Source organism: Cottoperca gobio, chromosome 4, assembly GCF_900634415.1.
Source record: "Cottoperca gobio chromosome 4, fCotGob3.1, whole genome shotgun sequence".
NCBI classification, from domain to species: Eukaryota; Metazoa; Chordata; class Actinopteri; order Perciformes; family Bovichtidae; genus Cottoperca; species Cottoperca gobio.
Genome location: NC_041358.1, coordinates 9,238,932 through 9,255,502, shown reverse-complemented (window position 1 = coordinate 9,255,502; position 16,571 = coordinate 9,238,932). Strand labels below are relative to the sequence as shown.

General features: G+C 40.0%; 1 protein-coding gene across 7 annotated transcripts in view; it reads left to right on the top strand.

Annotated features, from left to right (window-relative positions):
• The window catches only part of LOC115006858 (carboxyl-terminal PDZ ligand of neuronal nitric oxide synthase protein-like), a 165,333-nt gene that overhangs the window by 66,229 nt on the left and 82,533 nt on the right, over positions 1-16,571 (top strand). For all 7 annotated transcript variants that reach the window (XM_029429433.1, XM_029429431.1, XM_029429430.1 and 4 more), the window contains one exon: positions 164-222. In XM_029429433.1, coding sequence (XP_029285293.1) covers positions 164-222 — 59 coding nt within the window. The remainder of the gene's footprint in view (positions 1-163; positions 223-16,571) is intronic.

Below are 16,571 nucleotides of genomic sequence, written 5' to 3'. Positions count from 1 at the left end.
ACTTAGGGACAGAAGTGTATGTTTTTATTTTTATTATTTAGAAATTTTGGGGTTAATGTTCAATTGTCCAATTAAGGCGTGTTCCCTTCCTTCAGTCCTTAGCGTTGCGTATTAAAAAGCTCACTTTTGGTGTGAACTTGCCGTTTTGTTTGTGTTTCCACAGAAGAAGGAGTGGACGTGGGATGAGAGCAAGATGATGGTGATGCAGGATCCCATTTACAGGTAGGCTGACCACAAGGTTTATTTTTATACATAACATTTCATCCTTCTTGCTCAAATTGAAATGCTATCAACTTGAGTCCTTATGGCTCGTGGGGCTTTTTCCAAAGAAACTTTGATCCAAACTTAATTAACTGCATTGTGGTGACTCAGAAAATCACTGCACGCGTTGACATTTTGGACAAAGAAGGATATTGTATCACGTTGATGATAACCTTGTACTGACTCCAGCACAGCACAACGATTTCAGAAAAATAGACGAGTAATGAGGAAATGGAGCTGCGTGATAACATTGAGTACAGCCATGTCAGAGATGGGTTTTTTTGCTATGCTGAACAATACATTCATTTTTGATATTACATTTTGAGAAAAGCAGAAAGCAATTTAGCAGAAACTGCAATAAAGGCGTCAAGCGCATAAGCAACGATAATGAAACAAGTCCTGAAATGTAAAAGTATAATTGTAATCGTCACATTATTGACACAAAATCTTCAGTTTTAATACTTCCAAACATTTGTGGAACATTATCACCGCCACTGCTCATTAGTTCAACCATTAAAAACACATAACATATCTCCCAGTCTTTTTGAAGTGTTGAGACTTGGTAAACTCAGTAGTGTTTGTAGTGTTTTGACTTATACACATCATGGAACAGCCTGGCAGCTTGAATTGACCCGTCCTTATCCTCTGAGGTTGTGGAGGTCGTTAGGTTTGGGCGAAGGATCTCTGACTGCTGCATGGTGTGCTTGTGTGGTGGTGGGAGCTTCGTTACCCCACCATCAGCTGGCAGCGTGAAGTCTTCAGTCTGTTGGTAGTTGTCCTTGTTTAAGTACGCCTGTTTATTTAGCATATCTTAAAAGTCTGCTGATGAATGAAGCTATCCTTTAATAATGTGGCTCGAGGTCCTTGACAAGTCTCTGTCGTCTTAGATGAACACAGAACACAAGACTGAATATCAGAGTTCAAAAGTTGGAGAAAACCCTGGTTTAGCTGTAAAATCAGAATAAGTTGCAAGGCTTGTGCTGATGTTAAGGAAAACAGAGTGAATGTACAATGGAGAGACCTCGTGCGTGACAGAATTACAAGACTCTGTGTGTGTGTGTGTGTGTGTGTGTGTGTGTGTGTGTGTGTGAGAGAGTGACCGTATGTTAGTGATATCTGGAGCGACATCCCTGCACTCTGTTCCACCTCACAGGAGTGTAACCATAAGGTCCAGTTCATACAGTCCAATTGCCGCTGGGGTATAATCCTTTGATGTGAACGTGTACCACGGTCTGTTGTTGTCAGGAGAGACACGCACACACACTCGCACACACTCACACACACTCGCACACACTCACACAGTGCTGAGAGGCAGCTCTTGTATGAATTGGTGGCTCAGACGGATTCATTGAGAAATGAGAGGAATACTTTAAGATGTCTGCACCAGTAATCTCTCTTGAGACGCACACACACACACACACACACACACACACACACACACACACACACACACACAGTCACATAGACATTTGGTGAAACCATTGAAGGTCGCATGACTAGTAAGGAACACTGTTGTTCTATAGAGTAGTTCAAAGAAAACTGAAACCACACAGTCCATATTCTGTATTGAATGACTCATACTTTATTCTCTCTTTCTACCCTTCACACACACACACACACACACACACACACACACACACACACACACACACACACACACACACACACACACACTCTCACACACACACACTCTTACTCCCGGGCGGGCACAGCTCAGAAGTGCATCCAGAAGCCCAGTTGGAGCTTCAGGCTTTGGAAATGATTCTGTCAGAAAGATGGATTTTGCTGGGCTGTTTGTGTAAGCAACTCTGAGCTTAGAAATTCTGAAAGATTTTGTTTGGTTGGAGGTGCCTTAGCTTGTCCCGCTCATCTAAAGCCTTGTGCAAAAATGTTAATATTAGAGTCACAAAGCTACCCCGAAGGGGGAGGCCGAGGGGCTGAGCTGAGTCTGACAGATCCGTGTTGACATCTCATCTTTTCTGTTTAACTTAGTATAAAATGATGGTCCAAGCAGTAATCTCATTCATTAAATATTTGATATTTGCTGTGTGAAATGGCACCTCTACTCTTTTTACCTGCAGGGCAAAGATCTACATTTCACACAAGCGTATGAATCTTTTGATGTTAGAGGACGTGTCGGTTATTGTTTAGATTTAGTTGATTCTTATTGTGTTTATAGATTAACAACACCCAGGCTGCTAAACAGTCATAAATGAAGGGATACAGTATTTTTGATGTTTGTGTTTATGGATGGAACAAATATCGGGTTGTATTGCAGATTTTGTTGAATTTCCATTATCGGCATAATCGTGAAAATCCTCACAGGAGTGACTTGAAAAATAAACTGTCCAGCTCGCTATCATGGTGGAGAATTGGAAAATAGTGGCAGATTAGAAAAATACAGGAATTATCATGCAAGAAAGAACAGACTCACACAATGTTGCTATTTATTTATTTTTATTTTTGGATCCTTATCTATGCAGGGGGTCTTTACAATTACCTTGATAGTGAAGTGATAATATATTTATTTTAGTGTCATTTAAAGAGTTGTAAGCATAGTGCGATGGTTAGGATTAGATCGTGAATTGCAAATTTTGACCAGGATAATCATGACATGAAATGTTCATAATGTCCCACTATGTCCACCAAACTCCGACTAAAATCAGGCAATATTAACAGAAGTGGCAAACTTCACATCTGCTTTGCTTCAAGCTTTAATGAAGTCTGTAAAGTAAAGCTTCTAGAAACATAACACTTTAGTTGCATTAAGAAAAGTTACCCGCTGACTCTGACTTGTACCTGCTAAACTGAAAACCACTAGCAGGTTAGTTTGCTGATAGGTAGCTTCATAGCCAATATTTATATACAATATTCACTTTAGCATTAAGTCACATTTGGTACTGATAGTCTCAGCCTTTTGAAAGCACATATTTTAAAGCTGTCAGTAGTTTAAGCATCTGCTGTTTGCTATATTTTAAAACAAAAATAAACATGCATTGAGATACGTGTAATCTGTATCATTGAACACAATAATAATGCATGTCATATAAAGGAAAGGTTCACTTTAATATAACATTCACATGCCATATGTTATATGACAGAGTTATTGGTCTCAGTCGCAGACTTTCCTTGCTGAGCAGAGGGGTATGTCCTGGCCCCATGCCAATACTGTCTCAATACCCAGCCCGACCAGAAGCAGGTGTTAATCCAGTAGTGTCCCGCCTCTGTGTAAAACCCCGAGTCATACCAGATGAGAGTAGCAGTCTCTTGACCTTGTTCTATTATCAGTCAGTGTATCCTCCGGTGGCCTTGACTGATTAAATTTAATTAATAATCGGCCACATTCTTATACGAATACTTGTTACTTTTCAGCTGTGTACTTCCCACAGGCCACTTTATAACCAAACAGTTGGGACAGTTCTATGTCCTTGCCGTCTTTTAAAGTCATGTTACTCGGGAAGTTAATTTGTTATCAATATTCAAGGAGTGCAGGTTACATCTCTCCGCTTGAGCGTCGTGAATCCACATTTTTTATTTGAAAAGTGACCCCATGCAGTGCGCGTTCTAGTTCTAAAGGAGGGGAGAGATCAGTCTGTAAATGTAGGAAAGATTTAGTGTTTGTGTCGGCCTCATCTCATTAAAGTGTAAATTAGAAGGCTTCCCTCAGCCACTGAAAATACAGTGTGAGGGTTGCACCTTTTGATGACACTTTTGAATTGATTTGCGCCATAAGATAAAGTGATACATATTCACATCTATTTTATTAAATGCAGGGAGAAAACTGCACATTTAACGGTTTTAAATGCTACTGTGTGTGGGTGTCTCAGATTCACAGTGGCTGGACGCCGCGTATCTAAATCATTTGGGAGGATTTATCGGAGAGCTTTGCATTTCCCCCGTGCATTCCTTTTCATCTTCAGCTGCTTTGTAGCTGGAGCTGCTGCCTCACTGCCACTGAGGCTGTCCACCACCTCGCATGCAACATCAGCACTGGCAGGGTCGCATTTACTCAAAATCTGATTAATCCAACCAAGAGGCAATTTGTTACAAGTAGCTTGTACACAAAGAAACACAGTAAAATACAAATACATACAAAAAAAAGGAGGTAAAATCTATAAATAAAGTAGTATGGCCGACCTCCGCCACGGCCAATGTTGCACTCACGTGCTCCTTTGTTGGTAACATTTCCCAAATTGGGAAGTCATTCTTCCCACTTCGGCGTGTTCGTGAGCTTTAAGTCGTAATGTAGAAAAAACATGGACGTTACAAAGAAGCTGTGTTGCATTGTATTGCTCAGTGCGTTTAAACACTTGTTCCAACTTGAGGAGGCAGTCACCTACATTTCTTTCACACTTTCACACTAAATGCAGCACCAATGCCCTATCTCGCAGTGTTCAGGAAAGTGTTACATAGTAACCTTGCTACACCCTTCCACCATGTTTCATGCAAATCTGCAATTCTTCCGTACTCCTGCTGACATACAAACAGACACATTAAACATGAACTCCTTGGCAGAGGTAATAAATAATGGTTAAAAAAAAGAAACCTATGGATCATTGAAGTCAGACTGCAGTGGGATTGAGTGTTTTTGAATGGCTGGTAAGACATAACGACGCCTTGATGGCAACAGAGAGAATTCACTTACAAGAATATGACTGAAGACGGCAAACTGCTCGCTGCTTTCCGAAGAGTTTGTTGGTTGCTGAATGAATTCAGGTCTCTTTGGTTTCAATCATCTTCGAACAGATTTTTAACAACGCTGTTCGGACTGTTTCTGTCTTTCACTGTGAGGCTGGGAAATCGGCAGTTAAAAGAAAAGCTCTCAATTGACAATGAGACCATCCACAAACTATCTTCATAAAGACAGAACAACAAAGCGTATGTGTACAAACATTAACATATGCGCGACAACATCCAAGAAGTGTTTCTAAGAGCCATGTACACACAGACACAACTCCACACTCATACATATTCATTCAAGTGTGCGCACACACTTACCGTCTTATAAAACAAGCCACATGGACATAAACGGGCAATAAATGCAATATATGGCATAATAGCTGTTGGAACATTTATACTGTCGCCACCACCTGCTCCAACAATGTCAAATCACCACCAGAGAAGGCACATCTCTTGCAGATATAGCTGTACAGGATGTAACTATCCTGCTCCCATCTGACAAGAAGACGTTTCAAAGACGATTTGCCGCTTCTCAAATGCCCACGAAGTCACGTTACAAACTTGTGTTTTCCTCTTCCAAAGTTGATAAACACTCCAAGATGAGTGTTTGAATCACAGCTGCTTTCCACTGTCAGTCAAGCTACTGTCATATATAAGAGTACCCCATGTTATGTCACTTTTAAAGAGCAGAACTGTGGTAGATTATGGTGTTGTCACTTTACAAGCCTGAGGCGGGATCCAGAATGTTTTAGGTACACCACATCTAGCAGGTCTTAACTTCAGCCACAGGCCGTGCTATGTCCAGACTAAAGTGGTCCCTCTAAATCTGTGGTTCCCAACAGGGCTGACACCTTCTGGTCCGTTGGGCGATATGCTCTTGTCCGTCCAAATTCTCATTTGACGCTGGTGTTACTTTCATAAGGAGAAAAGCACTTCTAAATCCATTATTTTCGGGAGGTTGGAGGTACGTGTGAGAGCCTGCAAGACGGCAATATCTTTTTATGTTTAATTATAATTAATTTAGGCCGCGTAGAATACACTCGGTGCATTATGGCTGATTTAGTTCATCTAGAGATATCTGGATTTTATTTTGACCAATGGATTATCCAATTTCCTTTTTTTGAAGAAAAGTTTTGACTTCTGCTAAACAAATAGATAATGCACCTTTTGTAAAAGACGCACAGAGAAAGAAAGAAATGACGATACTGCAGTAAGAATTTGTAATTTAACCTGCTAAGATTATAAAGCAATGAGATGTGTATACATGCTCATCTAAGGCGCGTACATATGAATCTGTGTCTGGGATTCCGTTGCTGCCTATACTGTTTAAAACTCTGTGTCTCCTACTTTTTTATTCAAATGAAATGTATTAAAAACTACCACAAAAGAAACATATTACGCTCTGTCATTGGAAATGTCCTGGAAAAAGATTTTCTGAATAGAGTTGAAGGCTGACTCACACTTAGAGAGCAGCACATTGCCCCGGATGATTGAATGCACCCCCATGCACGGTTCCTTTTGTGTATTTTCCATTAGAGTGCGCAAAATGATCTCTTGACAATTTAAGACCAAATCTGCCACAGAGAAGTTTTATACGGCCATAATTTGCTTCAGAGTTCAGATTCAATTATCTATCGTAGGAAATGTCACCTTGGCTGCTCATACCATCTGTTTCTTATTATTGGTCCATACATCTACGGGAACAGTGGATGGTCACGAGTCATCAGATACACTGATATATGAAGCGGATGTTTAAATCAGGTCTTGACATCTATTTGTTTTTCTCTCATTACTTCTAATGAATATTGCACATTGAGTACATTTTTGCGCAGTCAGGGGAAATGATCTGTACAGTGATGAGAATTTCTTGGCCATTAGAATATAATCTGACCTAGTCAGTGAACCCGTAGAGATGCTTTCGAGGGCCTGTGAGTGCGTGTGAGATACTGGAGATAACTGTTTCATTAATTGAGCCACATTGCCATCCGATTACAAACTCCTCCAATCAAACAAACAACAACTTTCTCAGAAGGTCTAATGTCCTAGCTGAAGGGATAATAGTATTCCTTTCTTTAAAAGGTCCCTGTGAGGTCCCCTGTATCTCATGCTCTTCCTGCATGCACACAACAATGCCATCCATGCCACCGGTGAAGCCAACACCACATGGATATTACCCTGTCAAAACTAAGTGCAACGTATTTGTTGTGATGCTAGTTCAGTGCTAAAACAGCGAGGCATTGCAACTGAGGGTATTGTAATATCATAAGTTGAAATAAATGAACCCTTCAGAGTTATGAGTTTGCAGTTTTCCCTCGTGTCTGCATGCGAGACAGCTAAAGCAATGCTCACTTTCCCATAACAATAAAACAAATCATTGCTAACAAAATGTTGGCTGCTGCAGGAGGTAATACTGTAAACACTGGGCATGTACATTACAGCTTCAGCCGAGGACGTTGACGTTGGGTGGAAATTGTCAGCCAGGAGGAGATATTTTAGTCCCGTTGCTGTTTTCACTTAATATTTACAAATGTAAATCTGTCTGCTTGGTCTCTTAACAAACAGACAGGGTGAGTGTGTATGTGTGTGTATTTTATATTCCGCCTGCCAGATGGCCTCAGGGCAAAAGCAGCAGACCAACTCAGTCAAGAGTGTATCAGAATCCTCCGGGTTAAGCACATACGCCCACCCACACACATTAAACTGGCAGCCTGAAACACCTCTTTCAAATTTTTTTTAGCCATGCTCACAAAGTTTTAGGCAAACCCAAACTTCCACATACACACAAGACAAACATCCAATTTGAAAAGAAACACACAAAATCGCTATTTGTAGCTAAAGCAGACATACTGTACACACTTGCACACGCTCTTATGACTTGAGGCCACCCACCAATCCAGAGTTGGAGGTGCAGGGCTGCGAGCACAAAGACCTTGGAGGTATAAAACAACAGCACAGCCGTTTCCAGAGTACTTATTAACTTTATATTGCATCATTTATAAACTTCACACAGACTTTCATTTGTGTGTGTGTGTGTGTGTTGTGTTATTTCAGAAGTTATTTCTTTTGAGAAGTGATTTGGTATTGTTATTATTACCTCTGCCAAGGAGGTAATATTGTTGGTTTGGTTTGTTTGTCAGCAGGATTATGGAAAAACTACAGGCCGGATTTTCATGAGTCTTGGTGGAAGGAAGAATTTATTAAATTTTGAAGTGGATCTGAATCAAGGGCGGCTACACGGAATATTATTCACCTATGGAAACGGCCTTGGCGGAGGTCTGCTCCATCTCAGAGTGTATTCTGTTTGGTCCCAAGCTGTTGACTCATCGACTTGAAAACATATGGGTGTAGAAAAGTTCCATAGATCATTTCATCCACAAGTCAGTATCCCCATAATATGTCAGTGTAGGCAAACCCCCTTCATCCCTTAGTAGCAGAGAGAGTGCTGGGGCAGAGGGGTTATTTTGTTGAATATGTCAGTCTGCCTGACTCATTGATCCTTTTTCTGACTGCGGTTTGTGCAAATTCTCTCTAGCAGAGAAGCGCTGGGAAGCCCTGCCTGTGGGTTTTGTTTCTTTGAGAACAATATCTAGTCAACAACTTGTTCTAAGATCTATTTGGGCTACTATATATTTATTTGACATTGCTTTTTCACCATGAGCACCAATCGGAGGATTGTGGCAAAAGGTGACGACACCAGCGTCTTCTCGAAAAGTGCTCCGAGCCGCTGAGCCAAACGGCTGCATGCTGCTACAATAGCTCTTTCCTCATTAGGAACAATTGAAAAAAGACTCTCTAAACGCTATATACACTTTTAGGATATTATGAGAAATCATCATACTGAAGCTTTATATCGGGAGATATATTCCTTTAAAATAAGATTGTCAATATCAGTGCTTACAGATACAAGACACTTCAGAAATGCCAAAGATATGTTTGTGGAGTCTGTATTGCACAGTTAATTCTGACCCTAATGTTTATCTTCCAGTTGTAAAATGTCCTGCGTGCATTTTGGTAAAAATCGGGAGATATTGATTTCAGATTTTTAACACTTTCAAACAAGTTTATTGGATCCGTATATGATTTGATAAAAATCCAGTATCAGTTCAGACTATAACTGTAACAGCCCCCCCTGGCCACCAAGTTTGAGCAGGTCTCTCTTGAGAATGAGATAATGAGAAGTGTATATATATATATATTTTTTTTTTTCACTCTGCTAATATCTTTTTATTATTTATTGAAGTATTCCAGTTTCGGAAGACTGTGTGAAGTTGCTTTAAATTACCTTTTTTTTTAACTGTTTTTACGTAAATTTACATTTGGACAGTGCTTAAAAATATTAGCGTTTATCCATGTTTTACATATTTCCTTGTTGACTCTGGTTGTCGGTTTATTGCTAACACTAAACATGACTGCACCAAGCAGTCTCACATGACTCAAGAACCATATTTTCTATTGTGTCTGGCAGCATATCTTAGGATAAGATAATGGAAAGTAGTGAGAGTATGTGTATTGTACATTGTCCATATCTGTCTCGGGTTATAACTTCTCCGGTCTTCAACCATGGTAATTGCTGTCATTCTTTGACTTGCGCTTAATAATCTATATGAGAAGTGTTTGGCTCTTACCCTCCATGTTCACTTCCAACCCCTCCAGTAAGAAGTTCACACAAAACCAATTAAAGTCTATCTTATGTTTGTGTGTTCGAGAAACACCCTGATTGTGTGATATGGAAAACAAGCTCTGATACGGGAGCGTACACACACATTCTCCACACATTTTGCTTTGATATTTCAGCATACTCGTGCCATGCTGAGAACACACTGCACACTCATTGTGCACGTGTACAGTGAACACGCATATGAAAGCCCATAAAGTCTCTCACAACCTCATTCAGTCCTATACAATCTCTGTCTCAACAGCTTCCTATTCCTCTGCGCTCTGAGCTAATGGACTGTCCAGTCAAATGTGATAGTTTGCTCACTTCCTTACATAGGAAGAACTCTGAGAAGAAAAAAGAAATGGAAAGAACAATTTCCCTCGGACAGGAACTCATCCGAAATATAGCTGGGTAGGGCCAGTTCACTCAAATTACAAAAGAAGTGGCTGGCTGTTGCTGGAAAGACTGTGGATGAAAGTGTGTATTTGAGGGCACGACAGTGGATAAAAAGCTCAACAGTGAGGTTCCAGAAGAGAAAATCCCATAATCATTCCTAATAGAAGATTTTGATTATTCACCATATTGTTGTAACCATCCAAGGTAGACTTACCGCAAGCTATTCGATTGCAAAACAATTGTATATGCTCCCGTAGAAGCCACACATTTTATTCTTTACAATGTCATGGAGACGTACTACACTACAGTGCAGTACTGCGCCCCCCCAACAGAACCTCGCCCCCCTCCCTGAAATTCAAGGTGTTTTGTTTTGTTATTTGTTTTTTTTATATTCACAACTCCTTCTCACATTGAACAGGTGATCTTCTATTAAATAAACTAAATGCTTATGTTACTTATCTAATTTATATGCACATTTCAGTGTTTACTGCGTTGCTGCTTTTCCCATTCCCATCATTCTCGCCTCTGCCGTTTCGCGAAGGGCGACACACACACACGTGCGCACACACCAACAGTCAGAAACAGAGCGGAGGAAAGGAGAGGAGAGAACAGTCGCACAGACCTCATCCAGCAGCAGTACCCCACCATCACACGGACCTCAGATAGCTTTCCCCCCCCCCCCCGAAGCCGTAAACCTAGGGGAATCGCTGCACTACCCACAATCCTGAGGACTACCTGAAATGTGTTTTCAGTTCAGGCGTGAAATAAGCCATGCAGTTGGTGAATCTGTCTTCGTTTTAGATTGACAACGGAAACAAGGATACAAATATTTTGTATACGGTCTTATACCTTTGCCCTTTTTGTTTATTCTCCATTTTCCAATAATTAGTTATGCGAATCAAATGTTTTATTGTCACGATTCACCTTGTGGTTGGTTGGCAATGAATGGGAAATTCACTACCAAAACCAAAGCCGTTCAACAAAGTGGGAGCTGAGCGGTCACTGTTGAGCTCTGTAATTTGACACTTGGAGACTCAAATAAAAATAAATTAACTGTACACTGCACTGTAGGGTAAAAAAGAGAGCCATTTCTAACACAGCCTAAGACTATTGGTAAACAAACAATAACAAGTTAATAATGTGCTTCATAGACCTACAGGAGTCACAGCAACTTGTTATAAAACTAGCAATATCTCCTTTCAAATGTATTTTAACTTGTCATGGTCTGGCACTTTGTTCAAACTAGTTCTTCTTTGTTATCTGGATCATCTGAACCGTGAAACCAGTTGCTATTAATAGTTACTGTGATGTCCAAGAAAAATGGTGTTGCACAGCCAGTGAAGCCTCTTCCCACACAGCCACATCAGAGGGGCCTTGTGGTTCTCTGCATTATTATAGTGCTGGGCTCCATCCAAAATACAGAGAAAAGCAACATGAGACAAAACTTAATCATTGACAGTCTCAACACATAAAAGTGTCTCCCACAGCTTGGCCAGAATCCTTCTCCTCCATGTGTCATTCATAAACCAGAAGGTAAAAAAGAAGCACCCTATAAACACAACATCTGTACAGCACCAGGTTGGGTCTTTTGCAGCTGGTATCCTGTACTTTTCCTCCAACTCCTGCTTTGACTGATTTTTTAATTCTGTTGCAAGAACTTGTGAAGCACCTGCTTTAATGACTGGACAACAGTTGCTTTAATTTCCATGATAAAGAAGTTCTTTGGATTTCTGACTTCTACATTCATATAATTCAAGGGACTTTACTCCTTAATTCAAACTGTCCTAAATCCCACAGTTATTGCTAGACTTTGCTGTATTTTATGCTTTCACAACACGTTAGCACTCGTTATGTTCTCAGAAAGCTGTTTCAACATCCAGGTTTTGTGTTTTTTTTTTTAAATGCTTAGTCGTTATGTTTTCGGGTTGTCCGACAGTCGCCTGGATGGAATTTCTTCAAATTTGGCACAAACGTCCACATCGACTCAAGGCTGAACCGATTTGAAGTATGTGGACAAACGTAGAGGTCGCTGTGACCTCACACAACACGTTTATATAGGATAACATGAAGTGATGACATTTTAGACAGACGTTTAATGTACACTGCAACTTGACTGGTTGGCCGTGGCATACAAACAGGAGGCGGTAATTCTAGTTTGTTTAATAGTTCTTAAATTGGAGAGTCGTCAGTCTCCAGATGGCCTGAAAATAACTAAATGTAAGAAAAGAGATGCTTGTAGACACGGATCAGTCTGCCCACTCACCAGTTTATCTTTTGTTCATAGCTTTAGTAACATTGATGGCCCTGAAATGGAACTGTAACACTAAATGAGTTGTTTGGAAAGAGAAAAGTGGCAAGCCTGTAATTGTGTCTGAACATGACCTTTAACTGTTAACTGTGCAGCTCAGAGAAAACAGCACCAACTGGAGAAAATGCCTGGACAGCTGCCACGGTAATTGGATTTACTGTCCTCTCAATTCCAAGTGAAGCACAACAATCTGGGAAGGTGTCGCAGTTCTTTGTATCAGTTTACTATTCACTGAACAGGCATTTAAATGTGTCCTTATTTTGTTTATAGCTTTTCTCATACAGGGAAGCAATCCAGTAAAAAAAATAATATATTTGTATTGATCATATCAGTTCTCAGCTGAATCAAAGGCCTCAGAGGGTATAGCACGGTGTTATTACCGTTGCTAACACTTAAAGAGATTGCGTTTTCTGAGAACGTAAGTGCTCCGAGGTTGTGTGCCTGTATTTATTTATTTATTCCTCTCTGAGTCAGACCTCTACCGCTACAGCTGCTACGATAAAGCTCTCACAATCGAATGTAAATGAAGACGGTTCAGTTCTTGTTTTCCTTCTCTTCGCCCACCCATTGCTTTCCGCTGCCTCTGCTCTGGGCATTGTGTGCGTTGGTATCTGTTAGTGTGTGTTTAGGTATGTGAGCATGGCCTTGGCTTGTGTGTCTGTATCAGAAGACCACATTCTTCTGATACAGACACACACACACACACACACACACACACACACACACACACACACACACACACACACACACAGGGAAAGGTGATTTGTCTTTGAGAGTAAGGCCTTGCTTTGGCGCTGAGTCAATCCGACCTCTTTCTGTTTGTCCATATTGTTACACAATTATTCTCCACTTTATAGATACAGCTGTATTTAATTCAGACTTGAGGATGATGGTTTTCATTTCTTACCAATTTCTCCCTGAAAAGTTCCTTGGAGTTGGTCAATTTAAACAGATTTCTTTCACATAAGTTTTGCTCCCAGGCACCTGAACATGTTGCATCGCCTGCTGCAAGATTTTATTATTAATTAATTAATTTAGTCCGATTTGACCTGCCCTAATTACACATTTGAGTATTGTTGCACATTGTTATGATGATTAATGTGTTGGCCTGTTGAACAAAGCAGTGTTTGACTCATAATATATGTGCACTCCAACATTTTCACACTATCCTCTATGACACTACACTATTAACATTAAAGACTGATGCAGTTGACAAGTTTTAACCCAATTTGTCGAGTGAAAAAGAAAAGAAAAAGGTCTTTAATGAAAAACAGCTGTTTGTTCAACAAAGTAAGTCATTGACAAAGTATCATTTTGGATATGTGTATCAAAATGAGTCATTGGCACCCGTATCAAATAATTTCCATATCAATACCCTGCTCTCGTTTTGTGCAGCATTTAAGTTTAAGCTGCTCTCGTCCTTTAAAATTAATAGGTTTCAATGTTTTAACCGATTTAATTGTTTAAGTAATTTATCAACTAAAAATGTCAAACATCATCAGGTTGAAATGTGAGGATTTGCTGCTTTTCTCTTGTTTTATATCATTGCAAACTGAACTAAACTGAACACGTCACCTTGGGCTCTGGGAAACTGGCACGGGGATTTTTTCTGACTTTTATAGACGACATGAGAAATTGTCAAATTAATGGATAATGAAAAATATCGATTGTTTCTTTCTCTAAATAGCTCAGTAAACATTTCTTCCTTTAAATAAAAAAGTCAGGTGCAGTACTATAAGGTAAGTTATGGGCAGTTCCCTAGGGGGCTTGCTTGCAGTGCGACCACCGGCTGCTGTGTGTGTCTGTACTGTAAGCATGGCGTACAGGAGGCGTGAGTGCTGCCTCAGCGATGGTTGTAAAGGAGTTGCCACCTTCCTTTCAGCTGAGTGATAAACAGTCATGAGCACCTTAAGAGCTACACACACTCATATTTCTTTACAGCTGGACACTGTGGACTAGATGTTCAACCTAATTTAAGATCTGACTTGTCACGTTTAACATGTTACTCTCTGATGTCCATTAATATTAAATGAGAGAATTAGTTATCACTGTAATTTATGGGTAGTTTGCAGATCAATGCATTTCACTAGTTTTACATATTATATAAGTGTTAACTTTATGAGGTTGAAAGCCCAGAAAAACACCAATAAATGGACGTTTAGGTTGTAGGCTGGTTTCGATTTGCGTTTGGATTGTATATGGACAATTAAAGGGACCATCGCCGATTTTAACTAACGTACTATCAGAACTGATAAAAAATCTCTAGAATCTGCACCCAACTATGCATTTAGAAATGTTTCTGCTGGAGCGGCATGTACGAGTGAATTTAAAAATCCTTAATTGAAAACCAGTTTGCCATTTCTTATCCATGCATCTGACACCTTTCCCCAAACCCCTGCTCATCCAAAGCTTTGCTCCGCACTCCATCGCAGCAGTTAACGTTATGGATATGATTTGGGTTTTGATATTAAAGATAAGATAATGTCAAACGGAACATGTTGCAGTGATATTGTTAGACTAAGCACAAATGCACAGACCTTTAAAATATTAATTTGTTTAAATACCTTTTTAAAGTCTTTTTTAAATGTTTATTAACGTAACTTTAACTGCCTGCAGAAAGCTTAAAGGTTCAATTATGTCAAAGCTCCGTCAATATAATGTTTCCCCAAATACAAGATGTCCATGCTGGCATTTCACTGGCGTGCTGTGACGTAACTTGCCCCCTTGTCCTCCCACTGCCCCTTGGACATAACGGAGTAACCACGATTTCCCAACCCTATGAGTTGAGATGATTTTGTCACACACACTGTACTTTGCGCATTTTACGTCAAAAGTGTAGCAAAGTTCCAGGAGCACTTTACTTTTGGGTTTTATTGCAACCATAAATTGTATTTAGACAGGTATTATTCAGTGTTTTTCTTAAAGGTAAAAGTTTTCTTCAGCGTCTGCTTGGGATTGTGCCTCATATATACCCCTATATTGTAGCTTCACAGGCCTTGGGCCAAACAAGTCTAGCTCACCATCCAAAAAGCAAATAGAAAGTTTGGGGTGGATTTGTGCCTGAGGGAAGGTGAGTGTGGTGATGGCAACATAATGGCAGAAGTTCTTCTAAACTGTCACTGGATTGATATAAAAAGTTTATGATAGCACCCAATACACTCCCAATGATAAAGTGTCATGTATCGACACTTACATAGGACGTCACCAAACGCTCACAATTCTCCTTAAAAGCTCTAATTATTACTTCTGGTATTCAACACAACGCATGTTGGAGAATACCACGGATTTAATAAAGAGTGGAAGGTAACACTTACAGTAACAGAGAGCGAGGGAAGTGTGTGTTGAAGAGGTGTGGAGAAGAATATGGAGGAGTGTTAGTCGTTTGGTACTAAGGTGCAGTGAAGAAGGGAGGAAACTTCACTCTGCAGCGGGGAAGGAGAGTTTTTGCACTTTGTGGTGCCACAAAAAGCTGACGAGGACTTTGTAAAAAGATTCTTTCTGAGTTTTGAATTTAATATGGTGTTTGCTAAATACCAGTCGTCTCCACTCTGTCCTCGTTCTGTCCCATTCTTGACTGAATTAGCCAAGAGTTGTCTTTGTACCAGAACGATGACAGATATCTCAGAGTTGCTTTTTATCTTGGCACATTATTAAAAAGACGAGATAAAATCCACATTCAAATACAATTAACCATGCCGGTTACATGTCTCTGTATCCAAGATTGTACTATGTTCTTTTTGCTGTGTTGTAAATGTGTGAAAACATGCAGGTTTGCACTGATTAGAACATGAGATCTTTCTCCGTCTGTAATCTCACATGCGTGAGCTTTCGTTCTCTTTCTCTTCACTTGGTTGGTTTTTCTTTTCATTTTTGTTTCCCCGGCAGTTGAAATGATGTTTTTTTAGATTAGTTTTCTTTCTCTCTCTCATCCGTCTTCTCTTTCTGTCGTTCTCAGAAAAGAGACAAAACCATTACGCTGCGTCACCAGCTGTTGTGTGATGAAACTGCCAATCGCACATTCAATCAATTCAGTCACCTTGCAATGAAGCAATGCCTGAGATACTTTATAATGAGCATAAATGATCTATGATGAATACACTATACAGTAGCCTCAGAGCCCTAAAAGGGAACACAGGAAATGAAACGATACTTCTTTTAAAATTTCACCCAAGATGAAGATTGTTCTGTGTTCAGTTTAATGCGTTGTATGCGTAGACATGCAGCTTTACACTGATTAGACGTGTTTAAACAAACATTAAATACAGATAG